At 34.9% G+C, this 22,894-nt stretch overlaps 1 protein-coding gene across 1 annotated transcript in view; it reads right to left on the minus strand.

Annotated features, from left to right (window-relative positions):
* The window catches only part of SLCO6A1 (solute carrier organic anion transporter family member 6A1), a 174,341-nt gene that overhangs the window by 56,188 nt on the left and 95,259 nt on the right, over nt 1-22,894 (minus strand). The window contains exons 7-9 of the mRNA XM_058544517.1: nt 20,733-20,829; nt 11,496-11,614; nt 10,566-10,654 (exon numbers count right to left, since the gene is read on the minus strand). Of these exons, the coding sequence (XP_058400500.1) occupies nt 10,566-10,654; nt 11,496-11,614; nt 20,733-20,829 (305 nt within the window). The remainder of the gene's footprint in view (nt 1-10,565; nt 10,655-11,495; nt 11,615-20,732; nt 20,830-22,894) is intronic.

Here is a 22,894-nt window from a genome sequence, read left to right on the forward strand (position 1 = left end):
TGAGAAAGCCCAGGCCAGATGGAGAGGCCATGTGTGGATGTTCAGGCAAACAGCCAGTATCAAAAGCTAATATTCGAGTGAACAAAACTTCAGATGATTCCAACCCCCAGACTTGGATCACTCCAGCTGACCACAAGAAGAGCTGAAAGCAGGCCCTGCCCAAATTGCAGATTCATGAGTAAAATAGATGTTCTATTATTTTAAGCCACTAAGTTCTGGGGTGATTTGTGATGTAACCATTAGTTAACTGGTATACCCCACATAATTGCAAACACTTGACATCATTAGCTGGCTTTCAAAATTTTGCCATGCTGATGAATGTAAAGTAGTATCACAACGCTTTATTTTGTATTCTCTAATTTCAAATGTAACTGACTGTTTCTTCATATAATTCTTAGCTATTCAGGATTCTTTTGTGTGTGTGAACTGCCTATTCATATTTCTACTAGGCTTCCTGAAATTCTTGTGTAGATGTTCCAAGAATTCCACGTTTATTCTAAATAGTAATCTCTTATTGGATTTAGATATCTGTCACTAATCTTTTAACATTGTCTACAGTTTCCTTCATAGAACAGAAATCTTTGACTTGATAGACTCTAATCCATAAATTTTTACTTCATATTTTATGCTAATACAATCGTTTAACTTTTCCTACCTCTATGTCACAAGATATTTCTTTCGTTTTTAACATTAACTGTGTTGTTTTTTTCTAATCACATTAACCTAGAAACTGCCCTTGTGCATGATACAAAGTAGAGATTAAATTTCATTTCACCATATAGAGAACCAAATTTGTCATCACATCTACTGAATTACTATCTTTGCAGTGCCGCTTCTATCATATACCAAGTTCTTATATACATTAACCTGTTGCTGAGTCCTCCCTTCTGTTCCACTGGTCTATTTATCTGTCCTGAGGAAATGCTATACTGTTTTTATTTTTTTTTATTTTTTTTTTATTTTTTTTATTTATTTTTGCCCCCAAAGCCCCAGTAGATAGTTGTATGTCATAGCTGCACATCCTTCTAGTTGCTGTATGTGGGACGCGGCCTCAGCATGGCCGGAGAAGCGGTGCGTCGGTGCGCGCCCGGGATCCGAACCCAGGCCGCCAGCAGCGGAGCACGCGCACTTAACCGCTAAGCCACAGGGCCGGCCCAATGCTATACTGTTTTTAATACTATGGCTTTGTAGCCTGTCTTAACGTGTACTAGGACCAATGCTCTTTGTTTTATCTATTCACGCTCTTATTCTGCCATAATAATTTTAGAATCAATTTGCCATTTGCTAAAAAAACAAAATTCTTGCCATAGTATTGATTATACTGCATTGAATTCATAGATTATTTGAGAAAGAAATCACATATATGAAAGTTGTCATTTCATCCATTAACATGGTATATCTTTCAATTTATCCCAGTCTTCTCTAATACTGTTACATATAGTTTTAAATTTTTTCATGAGGTTCTTGAGCAGCTCTGTTAAAGTAGTTCCCGAATTATTTATAGTTTTGTGATTACTTTTTACTTTATTATTTTTTCTGAATATTCTTATTTATTTGAATATTTTATTTTTTAATTTTATATTTATTTTATGTTGTACATTCAGATTTTGTTCAATTAGCAGATTATAGCTTTTGTAGGTCCTTCTAGTTTGCAAATGTTAATTTATTCATAATAGTTATGAGAACTGAATATTAAGCACAGTCTTTACTCTAATGAAAGTTACAGCAATATTCCATGATTCTATATGAAATGGCAGTCTGTATTACATAAAACAGACAGAACAAGGGACAGAAAATCTAGGTTTTGTCTTGGCTCTGAAACTGATTTTTGGAGCAACAATGAGCAAATCATAATCCTTATATATCTCATTTTTAGGAAGTATTACATAATAGTAGACAGTGCAATGGCATTAGTCAGACACATGAGATATTAAATTCTTAACCTCAATTCAGCCACCCATATGTGGGTGTGCATATATGTGTGCATGTGTGTATGCATGTGTGTCCAAAGATATGTGTCTTTGGAAAAGTTACTCCTCCTCTTTAAATTACTAGTTCATCATTTGTAAAATAGAAATGATAATATCTATATTTCTGGGTGATTATCAGAATTGAATATATATAATAATTTGGTGCAATTTATGGCACATAGTAGGTGTCCAGTCAAGAATACACATTATTTTCATAACTTATAAAGTAAGAGGGCCACACTAGATTACTAGATTTGTTGTTTGCAAACTTTAGTGTACCTTGAATCATTTGGAGGGTGTAAAACACAGATTTCCAGGTCCTACTTCCAGAGTTTCTGATTCAGTTGATCTGGAATGGAGCCAAGAATTTGCATTTCTAACAAATTCCCAGATGATAATGATGATGTTGGTCTGGGAATCACACTGAGGACCACTGCACTAGATAATTTTTGTGTTTAGGTTCTTTAGGATTAAAATAAAGAGACTCATTAGTTTATTCAGTTGATGTGACTTATAATACTATATAGGAAAGTAAGAAGCCAAAAACACTTTCTCAGCAGCTAAACAATTCGCACTCATAAAGAAATAGAACATCATTCAGATTAAGATGGCAGCTTATCTTGTCTGCTTCATAGTGAGAGTTTCATTGCTTTGTCTTGATTGCTTCAAAGGCCCAGATAGCTTCTTTCTGTCAGCTTATTGTGTCTATGTCTACTTCTATTATAGCTACTGGCTATTCTCTCTCCGTTTGCTTCTCTATCTCAATGGCCTTTGCTGATTCATTTTCTCTGTGTCAATTTATGAAAGCTGTGTTGTTTGAGTTTCCGTCTTTTTCTCCTATTTATACTCTCCCAAGAAAAGGGCATTGAATAGATTAGTCAGCCAGTTTATAGCAAGGTATCCCTATTGGACACTGTTCTCAAGATAACGATATTTAATAGGTTTTTGGGAAATCTAAAGACTGCTCTCTTGAGCTCAAGTGCTGATCTCAGACCTAGTTTTAGCTAGGACATTTGAACTACATCATACAGGGCATGGCCACTAATGCACGAGGAGACACTTCTGGGCACTTTATTCAGATAGGAACTGTGAGCATAACAAACACTCAGAATATAATACGTTCCCTTCCAATAAAATGTCCCAGTTTTCCTGCTTTAAAAAAAAAAATCGATTTCTTTTCTTAGATATAAATATGGGAGGCAAAGAAGAAGGCCAGTTATACAAATCAGTATCTAAGGGGTTTCACGCAGTGAACTCAGGCTTAATTCTGGTAGGTGTTGATATACAAAGGAGGTAGTTCTGCACAGCAGCAGATAGTTTTACGCAACAGCCATATCTTACAGTACTGTGGCTCTTAGTTAGCCCTAGGCCATCACAGAGTTTATATACAACCAGGGTCTGTACCACACCAGAGGGTCACGCTCGTCTAGGAGTGTGATTTCAAACTAGACTAGGTACTTTTGCACGTGCTTACTTAGTAGGAGTTTGAAATAAGGACAAGATCAGCAAAATATAAAGTATAGGGTATAGAGGCCACAGAAAAGTAGACAAGGTTCAGACCAGGGCTCAAGTAGCAGTAGGAAACAAATGTTCATACGGAAACCAATGCAGAGGAATGTTGCAGGAAGGAAAGAGTTCTAAAGGCTCAGCCAAGGTTCATTAAAGACCGGGCCTACAATGTCCCAATTAATTCTAGAACTTTTTCTTTCATGTGAAGCATTAATCTACTTCCTACCCTAATCAAGGTTGCATAAGAGGAGACACTGATCTTGCTAGTCAAAGGCCTTGGTGTCTACAGACAAATAGGAGGAAAACATAAGCTGAGGAGGATACCAATAAACTTCTTTGAACTTCTCAAGTGTTTTGCTTGATAATTTAACTTCTCACTTGCTCTGGTCTTGATTCTTTATGGTAAATATCTATAATTAGCCATAGAAAATAAATAATGGTTATCTTCATGAATCTGTCAATAAAAGTAAAATGCTTCACTTAAAAAATGCTGCTTATTGCAAGTTTAAAAATGTTGCAGCCTTCCATGCTGGAATATCTCCTACTCTACTTCCATGAAAACGAATTTATTTAGAGTCCAAACCTAGTAGACAACACAGAGACTAAAACTAGTAGAAAATGTCCTGACATAAATACAAGTGATAAATATATTTTCAAAAATCATGTTACTTACATTAAATATACATTGATTATACTTTCTATGATAGTAATTTATTTTGCTTTCAAAGGAAATTCAGTATTTTTACTACCAATAATAAAATATCCAAATAATTTGGACACTGGCTTCCTTTGATATATTCTGTTATCCATTAACAGTCACACTGCAATGAATAACACCTCATATTCATTTGGTCCTTTATAGTTCACAAAGTTCTTTCTTATCATAACATTCATTGACACTTCTTTGTTCATTGGCGTCCTAATATGTAAATATCTTCCCTACTAACAAGGGATGTGACTTAAGGCATGAGATGAAGAAAAAGAGGGTAAAAGTGTGATCTCTCTGCCCACACATTTAAAAGGAGCTTTTCCCCTATAAAAATCTTATTCCTTACCTGCTTCTAACCAGTTTTAACTTCATTGTTTTTTTCTTTTCCATGATTTAGTACCATAACTACCTAGCATTATGTTTTTATTCTTTTAAAACATGTTTCTAATCCATTATATTCTTACAGCTATAGACAGATAGCTATTGTTCTTATTCACTGTTCTACTTTCTGTTCTTCAAGCTTAATTCCATCTACCTTTATATTTATAGCTTTTTACCTCATGGATGTTATAACTTTATAAAAATGTTAAATATTTTGTCTCCATTCTAGCTTATCTTTTATTTTACTTGTGTTCATTTTATCTATTTATCTATAAAAATTGTTTTTACTGACATTTTAATAAAACTCCTTTCTTTGATGAATTTTCTAAAATATATAATGATATTTATATAAGTAATATATAAAAATATATTATATATAAAAATATATTAATATATTATAAAAATATATAATATATAAAAATAATATAAATATAATATAAATATATAAAACATATAAGGAAATACGGTAATAGTGGAGAGAATCTATTCTAAAAACAGCCACTTCAATAGCTCCCTTTAATAAAAATTCATGACAAGTAAAGAAGACTTTTAAAAAACATCTATGCCTAGAAAGTTATGAGGTATTTACTTCAACCAGCTGTTTGTCAATGTCTTATAATGATAGTGATACATTCTACTGGCTTATACCTTGCTTGCTGGAATGATTTTCCATCAGTCCTTATATCAGGAGCTTCTAAACAATCATTGGCGGGCCAGCCCCGTGGCTTGGCGGTTAAGTGCACGTGCTCCACTACTGGCGGCCCAGGTTCGGATCCGGGCGCGCACTGACGCACCGCTTCTCCGGCCATGCTGAGGCTGCGTCCCACATACAGCAACTAGAAGGATGTGTGACTATGACATACAACTATCTACTGGGGCTTTGGGGGAAAAAAAAGAAGGAGGAGGATTGGCAATAGATGTTAGCTCAGAGCCGGCCTTCCTCAGCAAAAAAAACAAGAGGAGGATTCAGCATGGATGTTAGCTCAGGGCTGATCTTCCTCACAAAAATAAATAAATAAAAATAAACAGTCATTGGATTTCAAGCAAACAATACCAACCAAGTGTCATGAACCAGAAAGTACTGAACTATAGGACTGGTAGAGGAGGAAGACAATAGGCCTTTCTTCAATCAAGTCCCCGTACTAGTCTTTTTAATTTTCTTATTTTCTAGTTGATAACCTGCTCTTCTTACCAAAATAACGAAAAATCTTGCTATGAAGTTTTTCTCTAATTTTTTGTGCAGTTTCCTTCCCTAATCTAAAATCAGAAACATCTCAAGTAGGCATTCATATTATTTATTTATTTATTGAGTCTTTACTATGGGCTATGCACTGATCTATATACCTTATATTCCTATGAGGGAGGTACCATTATTGCATCAATTTCTTTAGCTCAGAAGTAAGGCCCAGAAAGGTTAAAATACCATATTTCATTGAATCTAAAATGCGACCAATTGTAAGAGACACTATTATTTTATGTACCACTAAGAAAAAAAAATCACTGCCACTTACATTATGATACAATGCCTTAAGGGAAGTCCTATGTTATACAGATATCAGTATCACAAGCTTTTGAAACATAATAGATCTATTAAGAAGGACTTGCCAATTTTTCCTGACTCAGCTGCACAGGTTGGCATGTGGTAGGCAATCCTTTTGCAGGTATCTCAAAAAAAGAACAATAGAGCTATCTCTACTTGTAGGAATTCTTTACTTAAGTCTCATAAAACACCTGGATGTTACTTGGCAAGAAAATGTTAACTAGTGAGCATTGCTCCAACAGCAAGTATTTGCATTACTAATACCAAAATTGTATCCTGTTACAGTTTTTGTCTTTCTACATATGCAATAACTTTATAATTCAATGTCTAAATATTGCATCATCTTTTTGAAGAGCTAAAAAGCAGTTTCACTCAATACGGACAACACCACTGAAGTATATAACTCAAATAGAGTAATGATAATATGAACATCCATGACCAAGTTTGCCCATACTCAGGCAAGATCTACTACGTCACAATTACATCCTACCTTACAGTTATTTCAAGACTCCATCAATTTAATATATACCTCAATTTCAAAGATGTTAAAATGTGAAGGAAAAAAGTGTGTCTTAGAATCAAAGAAATATGGAGATTTGCATAAGGTCTCACCAGTAGTAAATGATATATCATTTCTCTGCTGGGTAGTCCTACTAGTAGGTAGGCCTGCTAACAGATTAGAACCTATGGATGAGGAGAGACCTGATTCACCATTAGCCTTGTTACCCTTTGGATATACCATGGAGCACAAACAGAAGGCTATAGCTAGTTCTCGCTAAGACTTTTTACCAAAGGAGAATAGGACGCTACTCTTGGGTGGGCAGTCTTTAGTGCAACCTGACCTTCAGGCTTAGGTGAAGATAACAGACTCTACCAAGAAAAATCTCTCTACCTATGAGATCTACCATAGAGAAGCATAAACACATTTAGTTCTACTTCCTACTCATTCCCGGAAAGTCATAGCATCTCTACCCTTACCTGATGAGGGATTATAACCATTACTCACTGCTCAACTCCACTCTTCCTCGCATGAATTCTTTAATAATCTTCATTGCTTAACTTACTCATGAGTAAACACCAACCTAGCAAAGAACACTAGCTGACTCCTTTATTATCAGGGAAGACATGCTCTACTTTAATTTCACCAACATGGCTTAACAGATATACTCTACTGAGAAACTCAGCTTTGGCAGGTGCTAAACCATGTAACAAGGCAAACAGTGGGAATTTTTTTTAATCTAGTAGGCTCCCTAAGGTATAGCCCATTATCCCTCTGTTTTCTTTCTGAAACTCAGCCTGGTACAATTTTTAAAGGCAAGAGCCTAGATGCATGGGCTTTTCTGTTGGATCTTAAAATTACATGTCTATATTTAGATTTTAGAACATTTGCTTCCCCATATTTTAGGCCTTTTATTTATTTTCATTCTTTTTTTAAGGCTCCAGAAACTCAGATTATGTTGACAAACCATCCTTGGTAGCCCTGAATTTTATAAATGCCAAGTGATTCTTTAATTGACTCCTGCAATTGGGTCTCATATACCATAGCTGAATAAAAAACTCAACCATTTATAGTACCTAGGGAAAACTTCCTGAAACAACATCCAAACTGTACTGCCTGTTCAATTCTTATCCCACTTTAATCCATTTTCACACAAAGTCATGCTTAAAAGTTCTTAAAACAAAATTCATATCATGTTCATATTATTCTCTTACTTAAAATATATTAGTGACTTCTTATTGCATTAAGAACAAAATCTAAAGTTCTTACAATGTTTCACAAGGACCTTCATGAGCTAGCCTCTGCCTGTCTCTCCAGCCTATTATTCTACCACTCTCCCCACCAAGCAAATATGCTCCGAACACACAGTCTTCTCTAAACTGAACATACCCAAATCTTTGCTGCCTCAAGGTCTTTCCACATGTGTCTCTTGTGCTTGGAATTTTCTTAATGATCATTCGTCAGAGGGCTAACTCCTCATGCTTTAGGTTCCTCCATTTAAATGCTCCTGTTCAGTGAAGCCTTCTTTACCCCATTTCCAAAGCAGGTTTCACACAGAATTTTCTCTACTCAGTTGTTAATCAGCTGTTTTTAATCTGTGTTTTGTTGGGTTTTTTTAAATCTGAGACCCACACCAGAACATAAGCTCCATAAAGCCGAAGGTGTTAGTTAACTATTGTATCTTCAGTACCTAGCACAGTGACACTACACAATAACAAAGAGATGAATAAGAAAAACTAAAATTGCAATCACTTTTATTATATTACTATATGACAGGCACTGTTCTAAGCACCTTACATATGTTAACACATTTAATTTTAAGTACATGTACAAGGTATGTACTATCATTACCATCATTTTATACAATAGAAATTAAGGCACATAAAATAATAATGCCCCCAAAACTATTTAAGGATCCTTTTAAATGGTGGGCTTCAACAACTGTTCAATTGTTCTCATTCAGAAATTAGATGGGTACAGTTCTACCAGGTTGTAACAAAAAACTACTCTAACTTTTTGAAAGAGTAACAAGTTATTCCATTTAAATTACATGCAGGTTCTTACTTGATAAGTTGAAAATAAGAATTTCTCCAATTACTGTTTACATAAAGTCCAGGTGGGCTTAAAGTAAGGCAACTTCACTCTTGACTATCGTTTTGCTCTTGCCTGCCTTGTAGCAATGTGTTAGGAACATCACAAGGTTATTTATGGCTTACCGAACCTTCCTTCTTCCTAAGACAGGCATCTATCATGCACTAAATGTACAAGCCAATGACATATGCAGAACCTGCTCTAAAATTGTGCTTTCAGAATTAGGGTAACTAGAAAGGTTTCTGATAAACTAGATCAGTGATTTTCAAAGTGTAGTCCTAATGTCCAGAGTTTTGAAATGGTTGTTGACAATTTTGCCAGTTTCAACCACTGTTTTTGGAGGTGAAGATTTTCCAAGGTCCTCATTCTGACATTCTGGAAGTCCTACCTTCTAATAAACTTTAAAAAAGATTAAGATATCTTCTAGTTACCCACCCAGACAGGTGTCAGTCAGAAGCTTAAGACTGTTAACCAGGCATTATATTCTTTTATATCATAACAAATAATAATCAAAACACTCTATTTCCAAGAGAGAAATACTGGAATTGGCTTGTTTTTGTTTCTTGCCTGGCAGTAATTAAAAAAAGAAAAAACTTAAAACATTCATGCTTAAATTTTCTGAAAAAAGTGTCTTTTATCAATTGTATCTTAAATTTTAACAATCTGAAAGAGGTTATACCTAATTTATTTCTGTATTGTTAAAATATATACATGTAATATTTTGGCAAAAATCAAAATTAAATAAAAACCTGAATGAACTATAATCCATTACTAGGAAAGGTTCACAATTTTATAAAAAGAATACATTTTTGTGTTTGAAAACAAGTAAACAAAATTTCTGATTTTACACAATATACCTATTCATTTCAAGAAGAATTAGACTAACATAACAAAAAGCACTATATATATCTCCCACGTACATTAGATTAGATTGGATTTTGAACAAAGATCTATGAAAGCACTAAGGAAGCAGAAACTCATTTTGCCTAGGAATGTAAGATAAGTTTTGACAAAGAGGTTTTTTCCCAATGGAAAAGAGAAAGAACATTTGAAGTAGAGAGATTAGCATCTACAGAGGTACAAAATTATAAAGGTACCTAATATTTCCAGGAAAGAGCAAGTGGCTGTGTGGGGGAGATAGCAATAAAATTCTGAGTTGAAGTAGAAAAATTCAGTTGATGCTATTACAAAGGGTCTTCAAAGTCCCACTGAAAGAGTGTGAAATTCATCTACCAAGTAATCTGGAAAATGACTTGATAAAATCTACATGTGTGAAATGCAATTCTACAGGCAACATAAAGGATGAAGTTATGAATAGGAGAAGAGAAAACAAATCGAATACAGAACCCCTATCTAGAAGTTGAGTTTTTTTAACCCCACTATGTCTGCATTGTATGCCCTGTTTCTCACCTAGAAAAACAAAGAATTCTTCTCCATTTGATACTGAGATGAGATATTTTCCACAAAATATGTTTGTAAGAATATTTATTAACTTCTAGAGTTCTCTTCTAAGTCATTTAAACATAATAAAAAGATAATGTTAATACCTGCATGTCATCTCAGTAAATGTCTTATTTATTTCTGCAGGAAAAAAATAAACACAAAATAATTAAAAGTAAAATTAAAAGAAATAGAAGAAGGAAAATACTTGGTACCAGTATCTGACACTAGCCAAGTTCTTGGCAATGCCATTTAGGTAAGGTGGGTCCTATTTTCCGTTATCTATAAAATGCACAGGTTAATTAAGACTTTAAGTCCCACTCAGATTTAACTTGAACACTTTAGGGTTATTTTCTTAAATCCACTATTAGAAAACTGTACAGGTCAACTTAATTGGCCTTGTTCATGTAAAATATTTTACTTTACCCAAATAGTAGCAAATAAATCCTTGATACTAGTTCCAAATTCCTGATCTTTAGGCTGTTTATGTTTCCCGGCTTTTATCCTTGCTGAACCTATATGTTAACAAGTAAAAGAACCTTATGACATGTTCAAATAACTAAAACACATATATAAACACATGTATACATCTTAATAAAACCAGTCTGTCTTTGAATGGCAAGTGAGCTATTTTTGAACAAGCTAAAGTCAATCTAATTAAGTGCAAGTCACATTCTTCTAAAACAATGCTGTCTTAAAGAACATTCTGTGATAATGAAAATTTTCTATATCTGCTCTGTCCAATACTGTAGTCACAAACTACATGTGGCTATTAAATACTTGAAATGTAGCCCCTATGGGTGAGTAAATGGATTTGTAATTTAATTTAATTTAAAATTTAAATAGCCACACGTGGCAAGTAACTACAGTATTTGACAGCACAGCCCTAAAATATGAAAGAGTAACCTTTGCTATTACTAAAAATATTTTGTGCCAATGAAATGTACTACCATTAGGAGGGTATTTGATTTCTCTAATTTTACGTATATTTTCTTAATGTTTCCAAAAGAATTTTAACAATTATTTTATCTGACAACAATTCTATGAGGTAGTATATGTATTAAATAAAGCTAGGAAAATAGAATTAAATATGCCTCTTTTTATTAAGAAAACTTATGAACTCTAGATATGAAGCATTTTTAAAAAGAAATGACAAGAAGCAAAAATATGTACTAATGAAAGTCTGGTACATAATAATATTTGGCTGCAGGTGGCTTCACTTGTTCAAATAATACTAGCAAATGAAACCCATGACAGAAAGAAATGTAGTCACAGCCATATTCTGAAATAAGGGATGGGGGCGGGGCTGAGGAATCTACTGTCCTTTAACATAATAAATTATATTTTTACAGTTACCTCGTATACTGGGTGGAAAACATGACAATGGTATTAATGTAGACCATGTAACAATTGAGACAAAAACAAAATGAATCCACCAAGTCTTCAGCCAGTGTTGATTACCACTGTTGTCAACGCTTTAACAGAGAAAAATGAAAAATTTCAATTTTGTCTATTTTATTACAAACAAAGCCATATCAGAGAGAAACAGAGAGAGAGAAATGGAACATTTTCTGTTAATTTGTCTCTATTGTTGTTTGTTTTGCTGAGAGTGAATGGTTGTGAGTCCTCCAATTAGGTAGTTCTCTTTTGTCATGCAGGACCCTAAATTTTCCCTTTTCCTTTTTTTCCCCTGTCCACTCAGGTGGCAAAGAGTAATTTTGCTCCTTTTTAACTTTTTTCTCCAAGAGAAGCTATGCATTTGGAAGACTATCCCTTTAAATCTCATCTTTGCTTTAAAAATCATTCCTACCCCTTTAATTATGCACCTAGCCCTTTAAGGCAAGCCTGGCCCTTTAGGTTGCACAATCTGGCATCTGATCATTTAAATCACATAAACTTTGAAATCTTTCTTATAGTCCCTTCTTTGAACTTCAGAGTGAGCATGAATTACCCTTCTAGTGATCATATCTAAACACCTTTAAGACTCTGTTAGCCTTTGTCTTCTCTCTTCCCTGCAGTTTTTCTTGGTCTGCCTTTGCAAACCACACAGCTTTGCAGTGGGCAGGGTGGGATGGGAATGTGAAGGGTCTTGTGCTGGGATTTCTTGATTTTCTCTTTCCACTCACAGTTATTTTGCAGTTTCAGTATTCTTTGTCTTCAATAATACTGAGGCCATGATTTCGTAGAGAATTTTCATAGTTGTGAAGTTATTTTGTATCATTTAGGGATGAGATTTGGGGAAGCTGATTACTACACAGCCACCAATGTCTTCAGTTCCACACATTTTTAAGACCTCGTCCAACCAGCGAGAGTGAAAACATGCCCACAGCCATAGGAACCACAGATTTGGAGGTGCTGGTTTCTCATAGGGGACTCTATCGCCAACAGAAATCTGGTGAGTAGCTTACTAATAGGCCTCATCTTTCACAGAATGTGGAGAATACTCTCAGTTTTATTCATTGATGGGACAACTCCTTATCCATTACTCAGGGATACAAATTCCAACTTACAATGACACAGGTTTGCAATCTTGATTTCCATTATCCAGTAGGCATATACATTTGATTATGCTATGCCTAGGAAGTTTCAACTCCAGATTGTCACTAGGGCTATGTGTTTCCTCATCAATTATAATTCTCAGAAATTTCCTTTTTTTCTTTTTTCACTTTGAACCCAGCTGTATAGTCTAACTATATGGATTATTTTACATATAATGTTATTATTATATATATGTAAATAATTGAGTACCTAGAAGATTGAGGAAAATAAACTAAAAATACTACAAAGTGTAATGCAAAGAATTTAATAAAGTGACATATATAGAAGACAAACTCAAACATCAATAGATTTTCCTCCTACTAGAAATAATTGATTAGGAAATGTAATAATATAAAGATTCCATACACGATACTAACAAAATACATGAAATAACTAGGAATAAGCTTAATGGGATATCTTCAATAAAGAAAAATCATAAAACGTTATTGAAGGGAATAAAAGAAAAGCATATAAATAGAGCAACATACCATATTCCTGCATGAAAAGGTAAGAATTAGTCCCAATTTGACACATAAATTCAAGTATTTCAAATCAAAATGCTTTGATTGTAACCTGAGGTTATCAAATTTATCTGGAAGAGTAATTTTGCAAAAATAGCCCCTGATTTTTGATGAGTAATAATCAGTGGGGACTTTTCCAACCAAATAGCAAATCATGTGATAAAGCTTTAGTTACTAAAACACTGTAGTCTTGGCATGGGAATAGAAAAATATATCAGGGAAGAGATTAGAGAGACGAGAGACAAGAAGAAAACCTTTGTATTCAGGAAATTTTAATTTATGATAAAGATGGTGTTTAACATCAGTAAAAAATTAAGTAATAAAAAAAAAAACATGGAATGACCCATAAATGTTATCAGTACAATCAGATATCACTTTGAGGGAAACATAGAAGCTTGACCTGTGCCTCTTATTATACGCAAAAATAAATTGAAATTGGATGTTAAATTAAAACATATAACCAAACCAGATGATACCACAGGAAAATAAAATTACAGGCTAATATCCCTGATGAACACAGATGTAAAAATCCTCAACAAAATATTAGCAAATCTAATTCAACAATACATTAAAAGGATCATACACCACGATCAAGCGGGATTTATTCCAGGGATGCAAAGATGGTTCAACATCCACAAATCAATCAATGAGATACACCACATTAACAAAATGAAGCATAAAAATCATACAATCATATCAACTGATGCAGAAAAAGCACCTGACAAAATTCAACATCCATTCATGATAAAAAATCTTGACAAAGTAGCTATAAAGGGAATGTACATCGACATAGTAAAGGCCATATATGACAAGCCCACAGCTAACATCATAGTCACTAGTGAAAAGCTGAAAGCTTTTCCTCTAAGATCAGGAACAAGACAAGGATGCCTAGTCTCCTCACTTTTATTCAACATAGCACGGGACGTACTAGCCAGAGCAATTAGGCAAGAAAAAGAAATAAGAGGCATCCCAATCAGAAAGGAATAAGTAAAATTGTCTTTGAAGGTGACATGATATTATATATAGAAAACCCTAAAGGCTCCACCAAAATTTGTGGAGGGCACCAAGCCATGACACCATTCTATCAAGCCAGCTATTTCTGGATAATAGGGCACAGAGTAAGACGAGTGAATTCAGTAGTTATCACGCTGAGGGCCAATGTAATCAACCTGATGACAGCTTGTCTCCCAAGATGTGTCATATGGGGGACTTGGGTTGACCTCTACTGCTGATAAGTTGGATACTCAGTAGTAGTAATACTCATATCCTGGTAAATATTCTTCATGAGAGAGTATCTTTAGTGTGAAGAAGTCCATGTTATTGCACTCATGCAAAGTCACCATTACTGTCACCATGGCCACTTTTCACATGGGCTTTTTGAGGAAGTACCAGGGTGGTTAAAAAAAAGAGAGAGAGAGGCTGACTGACATTAACAGGATGGGTTATCTTGTTCAACTGACTAAAGAGCCTCAACCAAACTATATACTCTCTTCACACAGTCATTCAAAGATGTTCATTCACATATTTTCCTTGTTACCTATTTTCTGATCTTGTTCTAAGTCCCTGGCCACCCAATCATAAATCAGTATAAAGTTATACCTCAGGCCATCCCTCCTTCCACGGTAAGTGGACAACCAGCCTAAAATTCTATGCACTAGAAGGATTTCCTGTATTTTAAGCCCCTGTTGTGTGGAGCTATAATATAGTGGCTATCCCCTTTCTATCTCAATGAGAGAAGTTAATATTCACACTTTTAAATGTTTCCTTTTCCCTGTGAATGTTCTCTAGTATTGACAAAAGAAGCCATATGACCCAGAAGTCTTAAAATCACTTTTGTCACCTGAATGATTAAATACTACAACTACTTAATTTCCCAATCTTGCACTTCCCTGGACTTAATCCCATTCCACAACCTGTGATCATTTTAGTAACTACGTCCAATTTACCCCCAGCAAGGAGGTTATATGTGCATACAAATATGCAACCTAGTTCTGAAATCCTATTGCTACTTCTGATACTATTTTCAGTGTCAGTCAGGATCCTGGTAGGAAACAGATGGTATACTCACACTAGATAATTTGAAGGGACAGTGACAAGTAGACTATTTCCAGTGATGTGGGCAGAGTTTAGGGAAATGAACAAGCATAGTACAAAATTCTGGGGCTAGCAACAGTAGCAAGCTGTTACCACAGGCCTGAATGTCAAGTGAAAGAGTGCTTAGTAATGGAGAGGGCAATCTAAAAGGAACCATGGCCTTCAGAATAGAGGTACAGCCAATCTGGATACAATTCCCTAGGGAAGGAGCTGGGAGGATAAATGACCTAGCCTTAATATGCTCCTGCCTTCTCATGTGCCAGTGTTTCTCATTGGCCAAGTCCAACTGAAATCCAGAGTGCAGGGGATTATGTTGAGGCTCTCAATACAGGTCAGCCTCCTGGGGCAGAGAAGAAGGTAGAGAAGATTTTAGAAAGATGGAGAGCAAGTTTAGAGAGTCAAACAAAATACATCCAACACACAGCTTATTCTCTGACACCTTATTTGTCCCCCTTTATGATATTTGTCTGGCAGCTACCAAAACTTCACACTAGCAAGGTAATAACCCAGATGACTTGGCAAGAGAGCTTCCAGGTGGTATCTGTAGCAATAAATAATTATAGAATTAGTTGGCTAGTTGGCAATAAATAAGAGGAGCTAGTTGGCTTCTGTTTCTTAGTTTTAACTAGTTCTACCTTTATATAAACCCAGAGTTTCAGAAATGGAGGGTGGACTTCTCTGTTTTCTTGTAGTGGTAGATTATATTTCCTTTAACTCCATCATCTCAATGAGAGAAAAAGGCAAGAAATCATTTATGGTACCACTTCCCAGTACATAATTAAACATAACTTTAAAAATACATATTTATATAGCAAAAGGAAGGAAATAATAAAGATTAGAGCAGAAATAAATGACATATAGAATAGAAAAACAATAGAGAAAATCAACAAAACTGAGTTGTTGTTTTTTTTTAAAAAATCAATAAAATTGACAAACCCTTAGCTATACTAAGAAAAAAACAGAGAAGACTCAAATAATAAAAATCAGAAATGGAAGAGGAGATATTACAACTGATGCCCCAGAAATAAAAAGGATCAGAAGAGACTACTATGAACAATTATATGCCAGCAAATTGGATAACCTAGAAGAAATAGATAAATTTCTAGAAACGTACAACCTGTCAAGACTGAATCATGAAGAAATAAAATAACTGAACAGACATGTAACTAATAAAGAGATTAAATCAGTAATCAGAAACCTCCAACAAAGAAAACTCCAGGATCAGATAGCTTCACTGGAGAATACTACCACACATTTAAAGAAGAGTTAACACCAATCCTTCTCAAACGTTTCCAAAAAATTTAAGAGGAGGGAACATCTCCAAACTCATTCTATGAGGCCAGTATTCCCCTGATAACAAAATCAGCAAAGATACAACAAGAAAGGAAAACTACAGACTAATATCCCTAATGAATATTGATGCAAAAATCATCAACCTAATAGACTACAGTATAATGTAAACATAACTTTTATATGCACTGGGAAACCAAAATGTTCATGTGACTCGCTTTATCGTGATATCTGCTTTATTGCGATATCTGCTTTATTGCAGTGGTCTGGAAGTGAACCTGCAATATCTCTGAGGTATGCCTGTACGAGGCGAAAGACTTGCACACTGAAAATTAAAAAATACTGCTGAAAGAATTAAAGAAAATACAAACAAATGGAAATGAAGTTGAAGACAATATTGTTAAAATATCCTTACTACCCAAAGTGATCTATAGATTCAAGCAATCCCTATTGAAATCTCAATGGATTTTTTTTGCAAAAATAGAAAAAAAAAATCCTAAAAATTCATTTCAAATCTGAAAGGACCCCAAATAGCCAAAACAGCCTTGAGAAAGGAAAACAAAGCTGGAAGCCTCACACTTTCTGATTTCAAAATATATTACAAAACTAGAGTAATCAAAACAGTATGGGTCTGGTAATAAATATAGATATATAGACCAATGAAACTAAACAGAGAGCCCAAAAATAAACTGTCATAAATATAGTCAAATGATCTTTGACAAGAGTGAAAAGAATACACAATAAGGAAAAGACAGTCTCTTCAACAAATGGTGCTGGCAAAACTGGATATGCAAAAGAATGAAAGAATGCAAAAGAATGAAGTTGGACCCTTATTGCACAACATATACAAAAAAAAACCTCAAAATGGATTAAAGATCTAAACATAGGACCTGAAACAATAAAACTCCTAGAAGAAAACACAGGGGGAAAGCTGCATGACATTGGATTTGACAATGATTTCTTGATACGACAGCAAAAGCACAAGCAACAAAAACAAAATTAGACAAATGGGACTACACTGAACTAAAAAACTGCACAACAAAGGAAATAATCAACCGAGTGAAAAGGCAAATACGGAATGAAAGAAAATATTTGCAAAACATGAATCCAATAAAGAACTAATATCCAGAATACATAAAAACTCTTTCAACTCAACAACAACAACAAAAAAATCTGATTAAAAAATGCGCAAAAGGGCCAGCCCAGTGGTGTAGTGGTTAAGTTCACACACTCCACTTTGGCAGCCCAGGGTTTGCGAGTTTGGATTCCAGGTGCAGCCCTATGCACCGCTTGTCAAGCCATGCTGGGGCAGGCATCCCACATATAAAGTAGAGGAAGATGGGCACAGATGTTAGCCCAGAGCCAATCTTCCTCTGCAAAAAGAGGAGGAGCAGCAACAGATGTTAGCTCAGGGCTAATCTTCCTCACCAAAAAAAAAAAAAAAAAATGGGCAAAGGATGTGAATAGACATTTCTCCAGAGAAGATACACAAATGGCCAACATGTATATGAAAAGATGCTCAACACCACTAATCATCAGGGAAATGAAAATTAAAACCACAATGAGATATCACCTCACACTCGCTGGGATGGCTGTATTTTTTGTTTTTGTTTTTGTTTTTTATTATTATTGATGTCTTAATAGTTTAGAAGAATGTGAAATTTTAGTTGTACATTATTGTTTGTCAGTCACCATAAAAATGAGGATGGCTATTTTTTTAAAAAATCCAGAAAATAACAAGGGTTGGCAAGGATGTTGAGAAACCGGAAACCTTGTGCACTATTGATGGGAATGTAAAATGGTGCAGCCACTAGGGAAAACAGTAAGGAAGTTCCTCAAAAAAATTAAAAATAGAATTAACAAATGATCTAGCAATCCCACCTCTAGGCATATATCCAAAAGAAGTGAAAATAGAATCTCAAAGAGATATTTGCACACCCATGTTAACTGTAGCATTATTCACAATAGCCAAGGGGTGGAAGTAACCTAAATGTCCATCAACAAATGAATGGATAAAGAAAATGTGATATACACATACAATGGAATATTATTTAGCCTTAAAAAGAAGGAAACATTGTCAGATGCTACAACATGGGTGAACCTTGAGCACATGTTAACTGAGATAAGCTTGTCACACATCGGTCTTGGCAACATATTTTCAAGCACCATGTCTGACCGGGCAAGAGAAACAATAGAAAAAAATAATCAAATGGGATTACATCAAACTAAAAAGCTTCTGCACAGCAAAGGAAACCATCAACAAAACAAAAAGACAACCGGGGCCAGCCCCGTGGCTTAGCCGTTAAGTGCGCACACTCCGCTACTGGCAGCCCGGGTTCAGATCCCGGGAGCGCACCAATACACTGCTTGTCCGGCCATGTTGAGGCCACATCCCACATACAGCAACTAGAAGGATGTGCAACTATGACATACAACTATCTACTGGGGCTTTGGGGAAAAAAGGAAGGAGGATTGGCAATAGATGTTAGCTCAGAGCCAGTCTTCCTCAGCAAAAAGAGGAGGATTAGCATGGATGTTAGCTCAGGGCTGATCTTCCTCACAAAAAAAAAAAACAAAAACAAAAAGACAACCTAACAATTGGGAGAAGATATTTGCAAACCATACATCTGATAAGGGGTTAATCTCCAAAATATATAAAGAACTCATGCATCTCAACAACAAAAAAACTAACAACCCAATTAAAAAATGGGCAAAAGACCTGAACAGACATTTCTCCAAAGAAGATATACAGATGGCCAACAGGCACATGAAAAGATGTTCAACATCATTAACTATTAGGGAAATGCAAATCAAAACTACAATGAGATATCATCTCACGCCTGCCCATGAGACTGGCTATAATTAACAAGACAGGAAACAACAAGCGTTAGAGAGGATGTGGAGAGAAGGGAACTCTCATACATTGCTGGTGGGAGTGCAAACTGGTGCAGCCACTATGGAAAACAGTACGGAGATTCCTCAAAAAATTAAGGATAGAACTACCATATGATCCAGCTATTCCACTGCTGGGTATTTATCCAAAGAACTTGAAAACACCAATGCGTAAAGATACACGCACCCCTGTGTTCATTGCAGCGTTATTCACAATAGCCAAGACTTGGAAGCAACCTAAGCGCCCATCAAGGGACGAATGGATAAAGAAGATGTAGTATATATACATGATGGAATACTATTCAGCCATAAGGAACGATGAAATCCAGCCATTTGTGACAACATGGATGGACACTGAGGGTATTATGCAAAGTGAAATAAGTCAGAGAGAGAAGGTCAAATACTGTATGATTTCCCTCATTAAGTAGTAGATAATAACAACAACAAACAAACACATAGAGGCCGAGATTGGATCGGTGGTTACCAGGGGGGAAGGGGGGAGGGAGGAGGGTGAAAGGGATAATTCGGCACATGTGTGTGGTGATGGGTTGTAATTAGTATTTGGGTGGTGAACATGATGTAATCTATGCAGAAATAGAAGTATACTGATGTACACCTGAAATTTATACAATGTTATAAACCAATGTTACTGCAATAACCAAAAATTAAAATAAAATAAAATAAAATAAAGAGTATTAGAAACAGAAAAAAGAAAAAAGAAAGAAAGAAATAAGCCTGTCACAAAAAGCCAAATACTGCATGATTCCACTTATACGAGGTATCTAAAGTAGTCAAACTCTTAGAAACAGAAAGTAGAATGGTAGTTGCCAGGGCTGTGGAGAAAAGGGGAGTTGTTGTGCAATGGATATAGAGCTTCAGTTCTGTAAGATGAGACAGTTCCAGAGATCTGCGACAACAATGTTCATATAGTTAACACTACTGTACTGTACACTTAAAAATGGTTAGGATGGTAAATTTTATATGTTTTTTACCACAATTTTTTAAACAGATATATGCAGAATCAGTAGTAAGGCTGTCATTATAAGTAGTGTTTTTTAAATTATATTTCAAGCAGTAAAGACAAAAATGTACATTTTAGATGTATTTATATGTACACATATGTGCATATCAGTCACATTTACATATATTTTTCTAAAAAATATGGTTATTACAAATTAAATAAATATATTTATAAGCTACAGTATCCAATAAATATTTTACACAATGTGAACCAAATAAAGGAAAGAAAATGGCTTACTTGCTTTCAAAATTACTATTCTCAGAGGACTTAATTAGGGATGCTCCTATTGCATAACTCAAAGCATATCCGAGTATTCCTAAAGCTTCCAAAATGCCTGTAAAATAAATACCGAACATCAAACAACTACATAAGCCAGGTTTGTCACAAGAGGACAAAAATTATGTCACTGAAATGGATTACTTCTGTAAGCTTCATAGCATACTTTATTAGTCACGGTTCTCCCTCCAGAGAAATAGAACTGATAGGATATTGAGAGAAAGAGAGATTTTAAGGAATTGGCTCATGCAATTGCGGGGCTGCCAAGTCCAAATCTGTAGGGCAGGCTGGCAGGCTAGAAATCCAGGTAAGAGGTAATGTTACAGCCTTGTGTCCATAATTAAATCTGAAATCCACAGGGCAGGCCAGCAGGCTGGAAAAAATCAGGCAGAGTACCTATGTTGCAGTCTGGAGACACAATTGCTTCTTCTTTGGGAAACCTTAGTCTTTGTTCTGAAAGCCTTCAACTGACTGGATGAGACTCATTACTTATGGAGGGTAATCTGCTTTACTCAAAGTCTACTGATTATAAATATTAAATTTACATTTCTTAGCCATATCTAAAAAATATCACAGAAACATCTAGACTGGTGTTTGACCAAACAACTAATTGCCTTAACCTAGCCAAGCTGACACATAAATCATACATATCATCCATTGCATGTATTAAAGAAAGTCAGATAATTTAATTATATAATCCACTGTACCTTATTTAATCTATAAATTTAATGTACTGTAAATAAATATATTTATATTTAATATAAATATAAATTTAATATACCTTATTTCACTTTAATTCATGGTACTAAAGCAAGATACTTTAACATAATCATCACCTTTGCATTCTTCACCTTAGCTGCCAGGGTAGCAGAAGGTGGAAATAAAGTAACCTTCTCTCTGCAGTGTACAGGGGTGTGTTTTCATTACTATTCAGTAGAACCAAAAGTAAAACAAGGAGATTTGTTGCCACCCTCAGCCAACACTAATAAATCACTGCAAAAAATTTTTTTCTAAAAGCAAGCATAAATATGAATATCATCTATTTTAGTTTATTGACATGACTTTCCTTGCCTCTGGTGGAAAAATTATTATTTTGGTACAAAATGCTATTTTCTTTTAAGCTATCTTCACAATAAGTATATAAAAACAACTTTAAATTTTTTTGTCAAAAGTGATAGATAACCCTGTATAAATAGATGATCTACTAGGACCAGAAGCTATTGCAATATAAGGAAGTACAGATTATTCTGAGATATACCCCAGGGTTACTTACCGTCGGATACAGTAGCATAAAACACTATAAATAGAGGATACTACACCGTAGTCAATTAAATAGCATATCACTTCTCTCCCTGATAGGATGAACCAGATTATGTTTTCATTAACTTCAAAATATCAGAGTCCCCTAAAAAGATTCAGTAAATTAACGTATGTAAAGAACTTAGTACAATAATGATGATTATTTCAGCACCACACTGAATCAATCACTGAGGAGGCATGAAACAATGTTTCTATCCCCTTTTAGACATGATGGCAGCAACTTCCCACCTATATTCCCAAAGTTTAAACATACAGCTACGCAACCAATTCAATCTGGTAATTTAAGATTTTTTTCCCTAGAGAAATGAACTGCAGCCTATATAGGTTGATATGACAAATATATATAAACACAATATATATATATGGAAAGAATATAGTTTTTATTACTTAAGAAAGTATGTATTTTTCCTATTGCTCTATATCTTTTCAGTGATCTTCAGATGACTTGTCTACAATTCCAAATCTCAAGAAGCTCCTCAGAATTAAGTGGTTCAATGTGAGATTAGTGGATATTTGGTCCTGTCCAAAATATTCATGGAGACACTTGGTCCAGTCAAAAGACCCTTGATATTTGGTCCTGTCCAAAATGTCCATTGAGACACTTGGTCCACACCAAGAGGTCCTTGAAATTTGGTCCTATCAAAAACATCCACACATAGAAAATGTCCCTGGGTTCAAAGAGCCCATAACATTTATTTATACTTTAGGTTTATAGGATTAACACATAAAAAATACTATCGTTTTATTGGTCCAATAATTGTGTTGAGGCTGTATTGCCAATAATAACCCTTCCTGCCTTAGTA

Source organism: Diceros bicornis, chromosome 1, assembly GCF_020826845.1.
Source record: "Diceros bicornis minor isolate mBicDic1 chromosome 1, mDicBic1.mat.cur, whole genome shotgun sequence".
NCBI classification, from domain to species: Eukaryota; Metazoa; Chordata; class Mammalia; order Perissodactyla; family Rhinocerotidae; genus Diceros; species Diceros bicornis.